The 15,812-nt window shown below is 38.1% G+C and overlaps 1 protein-coding gene across 10 annotated transcripts in view; it reads right to left on the bottom strand.

The window, feature by feature from the left end:
• Positions 1-6,907: 6,907 nt before the first annotated feature.
• Positions 6,908-15,812, bottom strand: part of A1CF (APOBEC1 complementation factor) — a 92,531-nt gene continuing 83,626 nt past the window's right edge. For 3 of the 10 annotated variants that reach the window (XM_006072975.3, XM_006072978.3, XM_025274405.2), the window contains 2 exons: positions 14,017-14,114; positions 6,908-13,010 (listed from right to left, as the gene is read on the bottom strand). In XM_006072975.3, the coding sequence (XP_006073037.1) occupies positions 12,930-13,010; positions 14,017-14,114 (179 nt within the window). In that variant the 3' untranslated portion in view covers positions 6,908-12,929. Of the gene's footprint in view, positions 14,115-15,812 lie in introns of all 10 variants that reach the window. The other 7 variants (XM_006072979.3, XM_006072980.3, XM_006072976.3 and 4 more) reach the window with 6 other exon arrangements.

Raw genomic sequence — 15,812 nt, 5'->3', positions numbered from 1 at the left:
TTTCTCGAATTACCCTGATGCTTTTACTATTCCATACTCATTTTTAAATATTGAGGTCTTATTGACATAGACCTATACAAATATACATAATAAACTATACAAAATAAAACTATACAATTTGGCAACTTACTCCAGTCTTCTTGCCTGGAGAATCCCATGGACAGAGAAGAGTGGTGGGCTACAGTTCATAGGATCACAGAGTCAGGCATGACTGACTGAGCATGCATGCATGACATATATATACTCACTAAGTTGTCCTTGCTGTCTGGATGATGAACATATTCATCACACTCCAAAAGTTTCTGACTGCTGCCTGGTAATCCATCCTTCCTTCTCTCCCTAGCCCCCACCCCAGGCAAACCCTGACATGTTTTCTCTCACTATAGAAGAGTGTGCATGTTCTAGAATTTTATATAAATGAATTTCTTTTGTCTGAGTTCCTTCACTTAGCATACTTACTTTGAGCTTCAGTCATGTTGTAGGGTGTATCAGTTGTTCATTCTGTTTATTGCTGAGCAACAGACATTACTTTGTCAACAAAGGTCTGTCTAGTCAAGGCTATGGTTTTTCCCGTGGTCATGTATGGACGTGAGAGTTGGGCTATAAAGAAAGCTGAGCACTAAAGAACTGATGCTTTTGAACTGTCGTGTTGGAGAAGACTCTTGAGAGTCCCTTGGGCTGTAAGGAGATCAGTCCTGGGTGTTCATTGGAAGGACTGATTTTGAAGCTGAAACTCCCACATTTTGGCCACCTAATGTGAACAGCTGACTCATTTGAAAAGACCCTGATGCTGGGAAAGATTGAAGGCAGGAGGAGAAGGGGATGACAGAGGATGAGATGGTTGGATGGCATCATCGACTCGATGGACATGGGTTTGGATGGACTCCGGGAGTTGGTGATGGACAGGGAGGCCTGGAGTGCTGTGGTTCATGGAGTTGCAAAGAGTTGGACACGACTGAGCGACTGAACATTCATCTGCTGATGGACCTCTAGACTTTTTCCAATTGTTGCAAATAAAGCTTCTATGAATGTTCACGTACAGGTCTTTGTATGTGCACGCCTGCATGCGTGCTCAGTTGCTTCAGTCATGTCCCACTCTGTGAAACCCTATTGACTGTAGCCTGCCAGGATCCTCTGTCCAGGCAAGAATACTGGAATGGGTTACCATGCCCTACTCCAGGGAATCTTCCCGATCCAGGGATTGAACCCACATCTCTTAAGTCTCCTGCATTGGCAGGCAGGTTCTTTGCCACTAGCCCCACCTGGGAAGCCCTGGTCTTTGCATGCATCTATACTTTTGACTGAGTGACTGAACTGAACTGATACTTTTGATTGGATCAAGACTCAGTAAAAGAATGGCTAGATAATAGAATAGGTATGTATTTAACTTTTTTAGATGAAGCTTAACTGAGTTACATTTGATCTATAACACACAGTACATATTTAAATTACACAGTTTGATGTTTTGACACATTTATACACCTGTGAAAACATTACCATATTCATACTAGTAAACATATTCATCAGAAATGTTTCCTCAGGATCCTTAACTGTCACTCTGCCCTTCTCAGCCTCAAGCTCAGGCAACCACTGTTTTTTCTCAGTATGGATTAGCTTGTGTTTTCTAGAATTTTAGAAAGTGTAGGCATACAGTATGAGTTATATGATGTTTATTTTCTTTCACCCAGCATAGTTATTTTAGAAGTCATCCATGCTGCAGAATATCAATACTTCATTTCCTTTTCTTAAAGAGTAGTATTATATTATATGGATGTATTTTTGTTTATTACAGATAAAGCTGGTAGGAACAGTCATGTATAAGCTAATACTTTGGCCACAACTCATTGGAAAAGACCCTGATGCTGGGAAAGATTGAAATCAAAGGGAGAAGGGGGCCACAGAGGATGAGATAATTACAGAGCATCACTGACTCATTTGACATGAATTTGAGCAAACTCTTGACAGATTGTGGAAGACAGAGGAGCCTGGTGTACTGCAGTCCATGGGGTCACAAAGAGTCAGACATGACTTAGTGACTGAACAACAAAATTCTTAGATTTTTCTTGGGCTGGATCATATAGTGCATGTACATTTAACTTTCTAAGGTGGAGTTTTCCAGAGTGATTGAATCATTTTACCTTCCAAATGTAGTGTGTAAGAATTCTGGTTCTTCCACATTCTTGCCAATGTTTGGTAGGTCTATCTCTTTAAGTTTTGGTTACTCTAATAAACGTATAGGGACATTTCCTATGGTGTTAATTTGCATTTCCCTTAGGACTAATAATGTTGAACATCTTTTTATGTATTTATTTGCCACTTCACTAAAGTGTCCAGCCACATCCTTTGCCCATTTTTTTATTAGGCTGTTTGTTTTCTTAGTGTTAAGTTTTGAGAGTTCTTTACATAGACTGTGGTGTTGGAGAAGACTCTTGAGAGTCCCTTGGACTGCAAGGAGATCCAACCAGTCCATCCTAAAGGAAATCAGTCCTGAATATTCATTGGAAGGACTGATGCTGAAGCTGAAACGCTAATACTTTGGCCACCTGATGCGAAGAACTAACTCATTTGAAAAGTCCCTGATGCTGGGAAAGATTGAAGGCAGGAGGAGAAGGGGATGACAGAGGATGAGATGGTTGGATGGCATCACTGATTCAATGGACATGAGTTTGAGTAAACTCCAGGAGTTGGTGGTGGACAGGGAGGCCAGGTGTGCTGCAGTCCATGGGTTCACAAAGAGTCAGACACGACTGAGCAACTGAACTTACAGCCTGGATACATGTCCTTTAGAAGATACATGCTTTGCAAAGATTTTCTCATTATCTGTGTCTTATTTCAGTCTCTATTGAATGCCAGAAGTTCTAAATTTTGATGAAGCTCGATTTATCAGTTTGTCTTTGTATGGACAATGCTTTTGATATATCTAAATAATCTTTGTCTAAGGGTCACAAATTTTTCTTTTGTTTTTTTATTCTATAAGTTTTATTTTAGGTTTTAAATTTTATTCTGTCATTCAATTTGAGTTAGTAGTTATGTACAGTGTGAGGTAGGGATCAAAATTTGCTGTTTTACATATAAACATCCAATTGTTCCATCACAGGTTGTTGAAAAGGGTAGACTTTTTTCACTGACTTGACTTTGAATTTCTGTCAAAAATCAGTTGTGTGTGTGTATATATTTAAACTGTTTCACTCCATTGATCTATTTCACTATTCTGATGCCAGTACCACAAGATCTGGGTTACTTTAACTTTATAATAAGTCTAGAAGTCAGGTAGTGTAAGACCTCAAGCTTCATTGTTTTCAAAGATGTGCTAACATATTCTTTGGAATCATCTTGTCAATATCTAAAATATCTTCTGGGATTGAGATTTTGATTGGGATTGTATTGAAACTATAGATCAGTTTGGGGAGAACTGACATTTTTAGCAACATTCAGTCTTCTGACTCATGAACATGGTGTATCTATCTACTCATTTAGACTTTCTTTAACTTTTTTTACTTTGTTTAATCTCGGAAGTGTTCTGTAGGTTTCACTGTATAGGCCTCACATCTTTTGTCAAATTTAAGTCTTTGTATTTCACATTTTTTGATGATGTTGCAAATTGTATTTCTTTTTAAATTTCAACTTTGGATTCTTTGTTGCTAGTACATAGAAATATAATTGATTTTTGTATTGATCTTATATCCTGCAACCTTGCCAACTAAATTATTAGTTCTAGTAGCTTTTTTCAGAGTCCTTCAGGTTTTTGGTATAGACTATCATGTTGTCTCTGAATAAAGACAGTGTTACTTCTTCCTTTTCGATCTAGATTTTTAAAATTTCCTTTTCTTATTGCACTGGCAAGAACCTCCACCACACTGCTGAAGACAAGTGGTAGAATTGGCCATCAATGTTTCTGCTGTTACAGCCTTTTTCCTTTGAGAAGTCCCTGCTGAGGTTGGGGGCATGGGTGTCTATTCAAGCCTGCCTGAACTTGCTCTGCAGCCATTCTTCTCTATGATCTTATTACCATCTGGTGGGTGCTGCTTGGATGCAGAAGCCAAATTCCCTATATTCTTGGCTTTTCGGATCTCACTGTTCTCTCTCTCCCCATCCCCATCCTCTCTCTTCTCTATGATAGTCTGTCTATACTATGAATCACTGTCTCCTACTCTTTCACTTCTGTAAATTCTTTGAATTGATAAAGCTTTTGGAAAAACACAGTCAAATATCCTTGCATGGAATCTCCAATGTGTGGCCAGATACCTTTACTGAAGCAATGTAGACAAATGGACCTGCTGAGAAAGGTGGACAATACAGTGAGAGCAGAAGTGAGTTAATGCCATCCCTTCTTTCCCTTTTTTTTTCTCTTTCCCTTTCTCCCTTTCTGCTTTCCTCCATCTTTCACGCTCTCCCTCCCTCCATCCCTCCCTTCCTTTCTTCTTTCTATTCAACCAGCAATTCTGAGCACCTCCTGTCAGGTACAGCCAACCTCCTTAGCTTTAATCCTCTGCTGTAGTGGGCAAGTGCTCCTGCATATGGACAACAGCAGAGTGATTCACAAATCCAAAAACGGAGTTGGGTTCTCTGATTTTTCTAACAGCTTCAGTGACTCTTAGATAATAAGCACAATTTACATTCATTCTAACTTGATAACTTTTCACTGTTTTATTATTATCTATTTCTTCCCAATGAATTATCCTGGAGCTTAGCAACTCAGAAAAGACTTATTATCTCCTATAAGGATCCAGGGATCCAGTTGCAGTTTAGCTGGGTCCTCTGCTTCAGAATCTCTCATGATCTGCCATTAACCTTGTTAGCCTGGGCTACGGTTCTGTCAAGGCTCTGCTGGGGAAGAATCTGCTTCTGAGTCCATTCATGGGTTCTTTGCCTGATTCAGTTCCTCACAGGCTGTTCCTTGCCATATGGCCCTTTCCATAGCACAGCTCACAACATGGCACTTGGCTTCACCAGAATGAGCAAACGAGATGAACTAGCAAGATGCCAATGAATGGAAATTGTAATCTTTTATAACCTTGTCTCAAAAGTGATACTCTATATTCTCTTCATTAGAAGTGAGCCACTTGGTCCACCTTGCGCTCAAGGAGAAGAGATTATTTAATGGTTGTAAATACCAGGAGGTGAGACCAGTGGAACCATCCCTACCATAACTATACTTTGAATGGGTGCCAGTATCTCAAGAAATTGAGGTCAATTGGCAGTTCTTTTTTGTTTGGTGAAGGGGAAGGAGCCAAGATTTATATGCATCTACCTTGTGTCAAGCCCAGTGTTGAATGATCTTATGTGCCTTACTTATTTCACTCCCACATCTTTCCTGTGATATATTTGTGGCAGATGTATTGAGGCTTTCCCTCAATATTCATTCTTCCATTCTTTCCTGTTGTTGTTCCCTCGCTAAATCATGTCCAACTCTGCAACCGCATGGACTGCAAAATTTCTGATGGTTGCCCGGGTGAAGACTACATTTTCCACTCATTTTCTGCAGCTAGGGATGGCCATGGGCCTAAGTTCCAGTTGATGGGTTGGAAGCTGTAGTGTTGTGTGGCAGCTTCCAATAAACCCCCTTTTGGGACAGCTAGTAGGTATCCTTTCCTCTTCTTTGTCCTTCCTCTACCCTCCTATTTGGAATGCATAAAGTACTCTTGCCTAGAAAATCCCATGGACGGAGGAGCCTGGTGGGCTGCAGTCCATGGGGTCGCTAAGAGTCAGACACGACTGAGCGACTTCACTTTCACTTTTCACTTTCGTGCATTGGAGAAGGAAATGGCAACCCACTCCAGTGTTCTTGCCTGGAGAATCCCAGGGACGGGGGAGCCTGGTGGGCTGCTGTCCATGGGGTCGCACAGAGTTGGACACGACTGAAGCGACTTAGCAGCAGCAAATGCCATAATTTTAGGTCATGAGATTGACACCATGCAAGTAAAACAACTAGAAGAGAGACCTTCTGTTTATGACATTGCTGCTGCTAAGTCACTTCAGTCGTGTCTGACTCTGTGCGACCTCATAGACAGCAGCCCACCAGGCTGCCCCGTCCCTGGGATTCTCCAGGCAAGAACACTGGAGTGGGTTGCCATTTCCTTCTCCAATGCACGAAAGTGAAAAGTGAAAGTGAAGTCGCTCAGTCGTGTCCGACTCTTTGCGACCCCATGGACTGCAGCCAACAAGGCTCCTCCGTCCATGGGATTTTCCAGGCAAGAGTACTGGAGCGGGGTGCCACTGCCTTCTCTGGTTTATGACATTGGGAAACACAATATCAGCATTGTATTGCCTTTTGGGACTTTAGGGGAGGGACACTAAATTGCTATCTTATTTAAACTGCTATTTTGGGTACTGTCAAAATGTCTGGTTTTGGTTTAGCGCAGGGTTGGCAAATTTTTTGTAAAGGGCCAGATAGTAAAGTCTTTAGTCTGTGTGGCCCATCTATGGTCCTTGTCACAAATTCTTCCTTTCTTTTTTCAAAACAACTTTTTAAAATGTAAAAATAGTTCAGTCCTTTAAACAACAGCAACCATCCATAGCTCAAGGTCCAACAAAACACAGGCAGATGGATTTGGTCATCAGGGATGGTGTGCTGACCTCTCTGCTCTTGTCTTTTAAGGGAACAGTAGGAACCCCAGGGTAAATGTTGACTTTAGGGTCCACTTACCTTCCTGGAGCCATGTTTTCTCATTATTTTTTGTTTCTGAGTATTCTTGTTTTCTTTATTGATTGGGAAATAATGCATTCAATCATTAAAGTTACATTTACTCTCGGAAGTTGCACCAGAAGAAACTTTTATAAAAGATGTGAATGCAAAGAAGTCACCAAAGAGACAGTGCAGCTATGGATCATTAATATTTAGGTATTTACTCAAAGGGGGAAATTTTTAATTTTCAGGAAAGGAAAATGAATCAGCAACACATGTTGATACTTTTAAAAACTTTATAATGGTACTTGAAAATTTAATTAAAATCATTTTACCATCCTGGAATTACATAATCATTACAATATCACATTATTGATTATCTTACGAGATTCATGCTTCTATAGTGCACATTATATCTTCCAAACCAATGATTACTTTCCCAATGAATGAATGTTGTAATTTTACTCAGTATGTTTAGATAGATCACAGAGTTTTATAAAATATTGTACACAAAGTACAAAAATAAGTGCCTTATGCACACTCTTTAATACTGTTTTCGTTTCTTTGGTACCTCAGCTAACTAACTTCACATAAATAATGTCAATAATAACAAGAAGGAAAAGAAGCAAGAAATTGCTTAACATCTAGAAACTAGAGATGCATTTTGCAGACAGCATGCTTTTTATCAAGAGAAGAGATAATATCTGGCTATATTGTAGTCAGAAAAGTAGAAAAAAAAAAGAACTCATGAAGAAATAGGGATAAAATGCCAATAATTACATCACATATTTAAACCACTGATAATAACAAATTGATTTAAACAGACTGATCTTCAGCCTAGGAGCTCAAATATCGCTTATGAATTATTACAGAAAATGCAAAGTTTCAAAATTTACGTTTGGAAAAAGTATGTATACTTCATTGTAAATCATCTACTGGAAAGAAATAAAGGTATAGACAAGGCTTGTTAAACATTGTTAAATTTTATAAACACAGGTATATTTAGAAAATAGAAATAGTTAATAACCAAAATGTTCTCAAGTAAATAAAAAGCATGGATCCCTGCTCATTAAGATCGTAAGTCAATATGTGAATTTGTCAACTCTATGTTTTAAAGCTCCTCTGGAACTCTAACTATATTTTTTTCTTCTTTGAAAATTTTTGGATAGTCTATTATGTTTCTCCTGGGGAAAATATTTGAAAACTCATTTTTACTTAAGTAGAAATAACAACAGATTGAGTTAAATTTGTCTTTAAAAAGGCCTACTGTACCAACCTAGTGTTTGGCCGGAAACAAAGTTTAGAGCAGAGTTGATTTATTTTGGGGATTCCGACTAAATGACAAAACCTACCAGCTGATGCACTTAAATATGTGCAATTATATTCATTTTTTAAAACTGCATAATGGATCATTAGGCTGTGTACCCCACTGAGGGAAAAAACTTTTTAAAAAATTTGTATTCACAGTTTCTGGCATAAGAGTAAGTGCATAGTAAAAACAGACTCATCATACATTCTATAAATATTTTTATGGGCTAATAGCAATAGAGACTAATAACACTCAATATTAGTAAAGAGAATAAAGGAAGAGTGAAAGACTTTCCTTTTTAACAGGAATTTCTATCTATTAATATTATTTTCCATTACAAATAATAAAATCTTTATATGGGATTATATGAGGATTAGGGGTGAAGAATAGTTGATGAATAACCATAATGGTGAATTAAATGCAAGGGAGTTAGTGTTTGAGCAAATCTGTAAGACACAGAAGGAGGGGAAAAGGCAACATGCCTCTTAATTTGCAGCTTTATATAGGAAATCCTTTCTGTTTTGAGGTGCAGGTAACTTGATTCAAGAAAGAAAGAAACCAGCAAGTGCTCTAAGACCTTGTTAATGCCCTCCGGATTTTGACAGACCAAGCACATGCCTCTAAGGGCTGTTTTTCATCTTTTCTGCTGCACTTTTTGGCCAAGTGGCTGTGAGTTCAGTGAATGAAAGGCAGGACTCAGGACCCAGCACCCAGGGGCAGTGGGAAGCAAGCAAGGGCCAGAATGGGGTCATGGAGACTCAGCTAGACAGACAGTGGATCGAGGGTAACCCTGGAGGAGAAGAAGATGCATTCTTATGTTCACCATGCTCCTACCCCAGTCAGAAAGAAGTGGTCAGGTCTTTTAGTTTAAGCTGTATCTGCCCTAGAGACAATAAAGCCACAGTGACAACATCAAGAAAACAAAAAGAGCCATAAAGATGGAGTCACTGTATAATTTGTTGTCTAAACTGAGACACATTTGAGAGTAAGGGGGACAATTGTTAATTTTAATTGTTGATAGTTAATATTTATAATGGGACAACAGATGTAAGCCTACACTGTCCTGGCAAACTAGGATGTACAGTCACTCCAGAGAGATGCTATTAAACAATGAGTGGCATGGATGCTCTTTGGTCTCTAAGAAATTCCTGCTGGCAGCTTACTTTCTTTAAAGAGCTGTTTCTTGCTATTTCTCCTCCCCTTAGCAAAGTAACATATGTGAAGAGAGAGTGGGGGCATCTTCTTTTCTTGATTTCTCCCTCAAAATAGGAGAGATGTCCATATGAGAGAGGTAGATGCAGAAGTGTTCTACATTTTATTCCAGGCATTTTTGAATGAATGAAGCCTTCTGGTTTCATATTGTTTTTTACTTCAAGATTGGTTATGAACTTCTCTTCACTACTAGCTAAAGTATAAGGTATTGCTTTATCTTTCCTAGAAAACTGAGGACAACGGGGGATGTGTAAAGCCTGCTATCTCCCATAAATGAGTCTCTGTGTCCAAGGTATACATTGCTGTCCCTATTATACCTGTTCATTCTATATTCTGTATAACATTGCAAGAAAGAGCTGGCTTTTAAAGTGTTGGCATTTGAGGGGCAATAGAATATTCTATACCCATTTTTTTATTGAGTAAAAAAAAAATTTAATGTTTTACCCCATAAGTAAAGAGATAGGTATGGGGGGAGTCAGGAAAAAAATCTTATTTTCCTAGTAGTTTTACTCATTATAGCAGGATATGTTTGGCTTTGTTCTAATGTTGGCAAATACAAATATATAGCCTGGTGAATACTTGACATGTGTTATGACTATGTCCTCATTTAACAGAGTATTTTTAAGATATTGCTAGAATGAAGTGAAATATCAACATCAGATTTGACAAATTAACAAAACCAGTAGACAACTGTTGCTTGTCAGGTAGGAATGTCTATTGCCTTGTTTCTCTTTCAATAAGTATATTAAAATTCCTAAGTTGTGCTATTAATATTTTCTCTTAAAAGTGTTTATCACAAAGTTCACTTATGGTATCATATTTGAAACTTAGTTTATCTTTAATAGATGTCTTTACAATATATAAAAATGTATCTACAAAATATAAAAAGTATGGATTCTCTAGTTTAAACTGTAGCTATGTTTTCACCTCCTGGAAACTTCTATATGAGTTCAAGGGTGAAGGGGATACGTGACTATGCACTTGTATTGTTCCCTTTTAGTTGTAAGTTACTTTTGGGAAATCTGGGATAGGGCTGGAGTTGCACAATAGTAACAAACTTTATCAAACTTTGTAGCTTTGAATACAAGACAATTTACTGAAAAATCCTAGCTTTCTTTATTGACCCTTATTCTGCCAAGCCACCCTGGAAAATCTCCCTATCCCCATGAATTCAAATTGTGACCCAGTTGCCCAAGAAAGAACTATAAAATAGTCATTTAAAAATACAGTGAAAAAGAACACAAGTTAAAAATTAACATCGAGGTAATATTTCTGAAAAGCTAATCTATATGATTGGAAGAATATTTTTATTTTTTGAAAAAACTTTTAAGTTAGACTGAAAGTGATTTCCTGCATGTCTGTTATCAATACATAGCTATAATTTAATTTCCATCCACCATTAAAAAGTTAAATATCTGTGGTTTGGAAATATGTTCTCATTTGTTAGATATTTTTTGAAGTTGATGTTTTCTTACCATGAGGTAGCTTCCTAGCAGCATTTTGGGTGCTGTCACCCAAATACAGTGTGGTTTGGCATGATACTAGGTTTGAGCAGGGTTGGCTGGGTATGGATAGTCATCTAGGAAAATTGTATTTTGTGGCAGTTAAGGGCAGTTCTAGCTATATTAATGGGGTGGGAGAGAAATTCAACAATTTAAGAAGAGGAGCATTTTTACAGAGAAGAATTTACATCTAATTTCACTGCTATTTCATTTCCTCCTAAGAACTATAGGACTGATTTTAATTCTCACTAAGCTATTAATCCCCAAATTTAGAAACCCAATTCTAACATACTAGATGTTTCTAGATTATTGGCTTGGGTATTTTGTTATTATCACTTGGTAGGTTGATTTTAAATTTTTCTATGAAGATTTTTTTTCTACTAAGCAATAAATTAAGAAATAGGAAAATATCAATACACAAAGAATGATAGGTATTAGATAAGTGCTAATTTCTGAAGTCCAAAAACAAGAACATGCAAAAAGAAACTTTGGTTCTACATTTGCTTTTTTTAAAAAAAATCTCAAGTTTTAAAGTTTCAAATTTATCATAGTGGGACTTATTCTACATTATTTAATTTGGGCAAAGGAAATGAAAACATATGGTATGGTGAACACACTGAAACTTTCATGATTTATGTTCTAAATGGGATTCCCTAAATTTTACTAGCATAAAGTTTTAGCAAAAAAATAAAACTATATCTACTCACTTGAATAAAACTAGCACTTAGGAAGTAAATGTCATGAATGCTTGTTTTCCCTTGAGCAACAATGAGCTGATATTCCAGTGGAAATTTTCTTTATACTTTGGTATTATTGTATATTTATGTTTCTGCTCTTAACCTTTAAAAAAGTGATTATGATTTAATTGGATTATGATTATTAATTAATTTTTAACTAATAATTTTTTTCCTCATAAAGAGATTCTTGTATTAACTAATTGTTCTTTTTTATTACATTTTAAAGTACTCTGGATGGGACCTTCTATTGTACATATACTAGCCATGCAGAGTGACTTTTTCCGTTTATTTTCAAAGATTTTAAAGAGCATTAAAACTTTTGTCCTTGGAATTTGAAATGCTTCTTTGGACTGAGTAGAAACTTGCCTGCCTTCACTGTAATTACTCTCCATGACTATGAAAGCAGATCCATGGGGGAGTATAAATTTAAACCTAAGAATTGCTTAAGGAGATATTTTTCACTTTCTTCTATGTAGAATTGCTTTGGCCCAAGAGTTAGTTTGAAGCCAGTATGAATTATAGTCACATCTATACTTCTTATGAGATGAATATATGTAAAAATAAGATCTGGCTATTTGTTTTCATTTATTAGACATTTTTTTTCTTGCATCTTTCTACTTAATGAAAGTGAAATTAAAAAAAATTTTTTTAAACAGAGTGGAAATACAAAGAATACAGTTCCCAAATTTAGCTGCATACTTGAATCACCTAAGGATCTTTAAAAAAAAAAACAAAACAAACAACAACCTACTGATGTCAGGCTCCGATCCCGGGACATTCTGATGTAATTGGTATGAGGTGCGACCTTGGCTTTGGTGGGTTGAAAAGCTCTCCAGGTGTTTCTAACGTGCAGTCAAGTCTGGGAAACACTGTCCTTGGAAATAGGAACAGTAAAACATAAAATTGAAAGCACGAAGCCTTTCAGTGTTTCAGCTGTAGCCTGGAAGCCTTCGATACCTGATTGGAGTTAACAGAACTGGAAGGTTACAAGGACTCGTAATTGTTGTTGGAATTTACCTGATTTTGACTGGAATCTGGACTGATCATTTGGATCATAGAATTCCATTCAAGAGTTAACAAATTTTTCTACGCTTTGGTGTTTATGTTTGCCCGATAGTCTTGCAGAATTTTACAAAGCCCAGGGGATTTTTGAACTGGAAATTGAGTACTGAATGTCTTTCACCACCACTGAGACTGCAGTGGGTCATAATAGGTATTCTGTGTTTGGACTTTGCTTATTTCTGTTTTGAACAAAAAGCCATCCTTTACAAGTACAAAAAGAAAGCAGCGCCTTCTACTCCCATCTCCATCCCAGTTTCTGTAGCAGTCTCACCTCAGATGTTCTAGAGAAGAGGCCCCAAACTCTGGAGATTTTGATAAATAGCACCTTTGCTGAAAATCTGAAGACTCAGCTTCTAATAGTCAGTGATGGACATGAGGTTCTCCTGTGATAATTTTCAAGACCAAAGGACTCAGATATGGTAAAGCGGTCTGATACTTACTGAAAGTAAAAGGAAGAAAAGGCAGTGGATTTCTCAGCAGATTTAGTACAAGTGGGTTAGAGAGTCCATGGCTGAACGTAAGATGATATAACTGTCTCTGAATGCTGGATGGTGGGCTAGGTGCTGCAAAAACATCAAAAAAATAAGAGTAAATCTTCACTCCTCTCTTAGTTTGAAGTGACTTTTTCAGCCAATTTGAATAGGGAAAAGTATCATAAATGGTATTCTGTAGATTTGATTTAATTTTTACAATATTGGAGATGAGCAAAATGAGACTGAGAGGAAAATAAATCAATATGAACAAGTCAGGATGTTTAAAATGAGAAAAAGTCATTTCATGTTGGTATGACAATTATCGTCTGGGGATCCTTGGGATTGGTAGGAGTTCTAGGGAAAAAGAGGTATGGGCTAATGAGTTAACAAACAATGGGCCTGAATTTGTTTTAACAATAGCTATAACAGATCACATCAGTTACCAACTCCCCAGGGGATGAGAAGATCCTGACCCACAACCAAATGACTGGATGGAATTTTCAGACTGATGTGATGCTGATTCCCTTAAACCTTGGACAATCTCTCACAAGCTCCAGGCTGTGAACATGCCCCATGCAGTGGGCAATGGGAAATGGACTTGGAAACGCATCTCCTACCTTCCCTCTGTCTTTTGTGACTGTGTATTAAAGCTGTAAGCCAGGGGCTAACACTCTGGAACTACTTGGCTCCCTTGGTTGGTACTGGTTGCCCAAGTCTGTTTAGCTCCTGAATTCTTGCTGGCTAAAAGGTCTCTCTCTACTTTGTCAAGGTTTGTAAACATGCTCCCAAAACCCTCAGGAACCCTGAAAGAAAAACTTTTGGGGAAAATAACTCTTTAGCTATCTGTTAGATAAATGGCTCCTTAACATTGCATTTAGTTAGAAATAAAGTTCTCTTAGCATAATTTTACAATTAGTATAAGCTGTACAGTCTCAGGACAGGCATCACTTGGGACAAGTATTGTGATGATTGGGGGACTGAGTTAGAGGTTTATTTCTTCTGGACTGAGTTTGTGTGTTTTATTCTTAAGACAAAGATGTCTTCAGAAGGTTCCATATCCATCCCCTCGGGCAGTCACTGCAAAAGTGGGGTAGACCTCATACGCTGCATATGCTGCCAAGTCTTGTCCCAGGGTCACCGCTTGCTTGAGCTGGGCTGCAGACACAGATGCAGTTGGACTGGGGACAGCGTAGCCTGGAGGAGGAGGCAGAGAAAACTTCATGAAGGGGGTTTAGATTTGCTTCCTTTTGGCTTGCTGTCTTCTTTTTGAAAGATGACAATTTAGCATGGTTGCTTAAAGCCCAAAATTAATATGTACATTTTAAAAGGTGCCCTCTGAAGACATAATATCTGGACTCATTCATTAGGGAACAGTGTTTCTCAGAGTAGGGTCAACCACCTAGGTCAGAATCATTTCACTTTTAGGAAACTAGAAACATTGGGGATAGATCCCAAGAAACAGATACTTCACAGGATGCTGAGATGAGAAAAGCTTGAGGTTCAGAACTTTTTCAGAGGGTCTCAAAACTTATAAAGGAGGGTTGGCACGGCATGAGGGTTGGGCTCTGTGGGTCCGGTTCTGCTGCACCCCCACCTCACCTAAACAGAATATTAAAAATCATTGCTGTACTCAGGATTGTAAGGACTGCGTAGACCAGTAGGATAAATATTTAACATTTTAGCACATTTCTATGTAGCAGCATAAAAGCAAATACCTAGTGTGGCCATATTTTGACCTAACTGGACAGGGCCAAAAATACCTAACCCCACCATCAGTCTGTCTTGGGTGTATGTGGAGGCCTTGATGCTCATCCTGTCAGAGAACCAAGGGATTTGAGTAATAAGGACATAATCATGTACTTTCCTATTACTGCTTTTCTAGCTGATCAGTATTCCCTTTTGAAGAAAAGAGCATAATAGCTGTTATCTACAAGCAATATTTCCCTGTTAATGTTTTAGATCAAAACCTGGTTCTTTCTGAGATGATTCCCCAAATTGTGAAAGATAACAAGAAAAAGGGAAAAGTGTGCTTAAGCCACAAAAGGGGACCTCATTTTTTTACTTTTTAAAAAGCCCATTGGTTTCTGTGTTGTGGAAGTCTGCCCAACCCCAGACACATTGATTTCTTTCTGGTGGCTTCTCAGGAAGTGGTGGCAGGAAGCTGGCTGGACTAGTTTTTAAAAAATTGAATCCTCTCCCTGGCTCATGGCCTTGGGGTAGTAATGCTGACTAATGCACGAGTGGAGTTTGGTACATTTTCCACGGATATGAGAAATGTGTTAAGAATTACTTTCATAACTTTGGAAACAGTATTTCTAAAGTAAGTAAAGTGTGTGTGTGTGTGTGTGTGTGCATGGGGCATAGATTTTATCTTTAGGGATTTTGAGTTTTCTTTTTCAATTTGGCTAATTTCTAAAGTGCAAGAGTATTTGTGTTCCAAACAGAGTCTTCCCTTGGAGCCTGTTATTGCTTGACTTCATAGTGAGTTATAAAAGATCATCTCAAATTCTTCGGCATTCCCAAGATGATCCTCCTGCTCTAAACAATTTTTTATTTCTTGTAGGGGCAAATAAAAGTGAGGATAAGAGAAAACGTTTTTGAGTAAAAAGCAAATCCTTTCCAGTGTGAAAGCAAACTTTAACATTCTTCTGGCAGTGGCTCATTTAATTTTACATGAATTAGATGTCTTTGGGGTACAGCTCTCTGTAAGGCAGGGCTTTAACTTGCTGCAGGCACTGAGAAGCCTGACACAAGTCCCCAGAAGATGGATGAGTCAACCCCCTGTTGTATGGAAAGCCAGCACAAAGCTTATGGCCCCAGCACAACCCAAGAGGGACCTGGCCCTTGGCAGTGGCTGCCGTTGGCTTGGTAACCTTGAAGGCATGCGTCACA

Source organism: Bubalus bubalis, chromosome 23 (genome assembly GCF_019923935.1).
Source record: "Bubalus bubalis isolate 160015118507 breed Murrah chromosome 23, NDDB_SH_1, whole genome shotgun sequence".
Lineage (NCBI taxonomy): Eukaryota > Metazoa > Chordata > Mammalia > Artiodactyla > Bovidae > Bubalus > Bubalus bubalis.
Note: the sequence above shows the minus strand (reverse complement) of the source record. Positions and strands in the feature narration are given on the sequence as shown.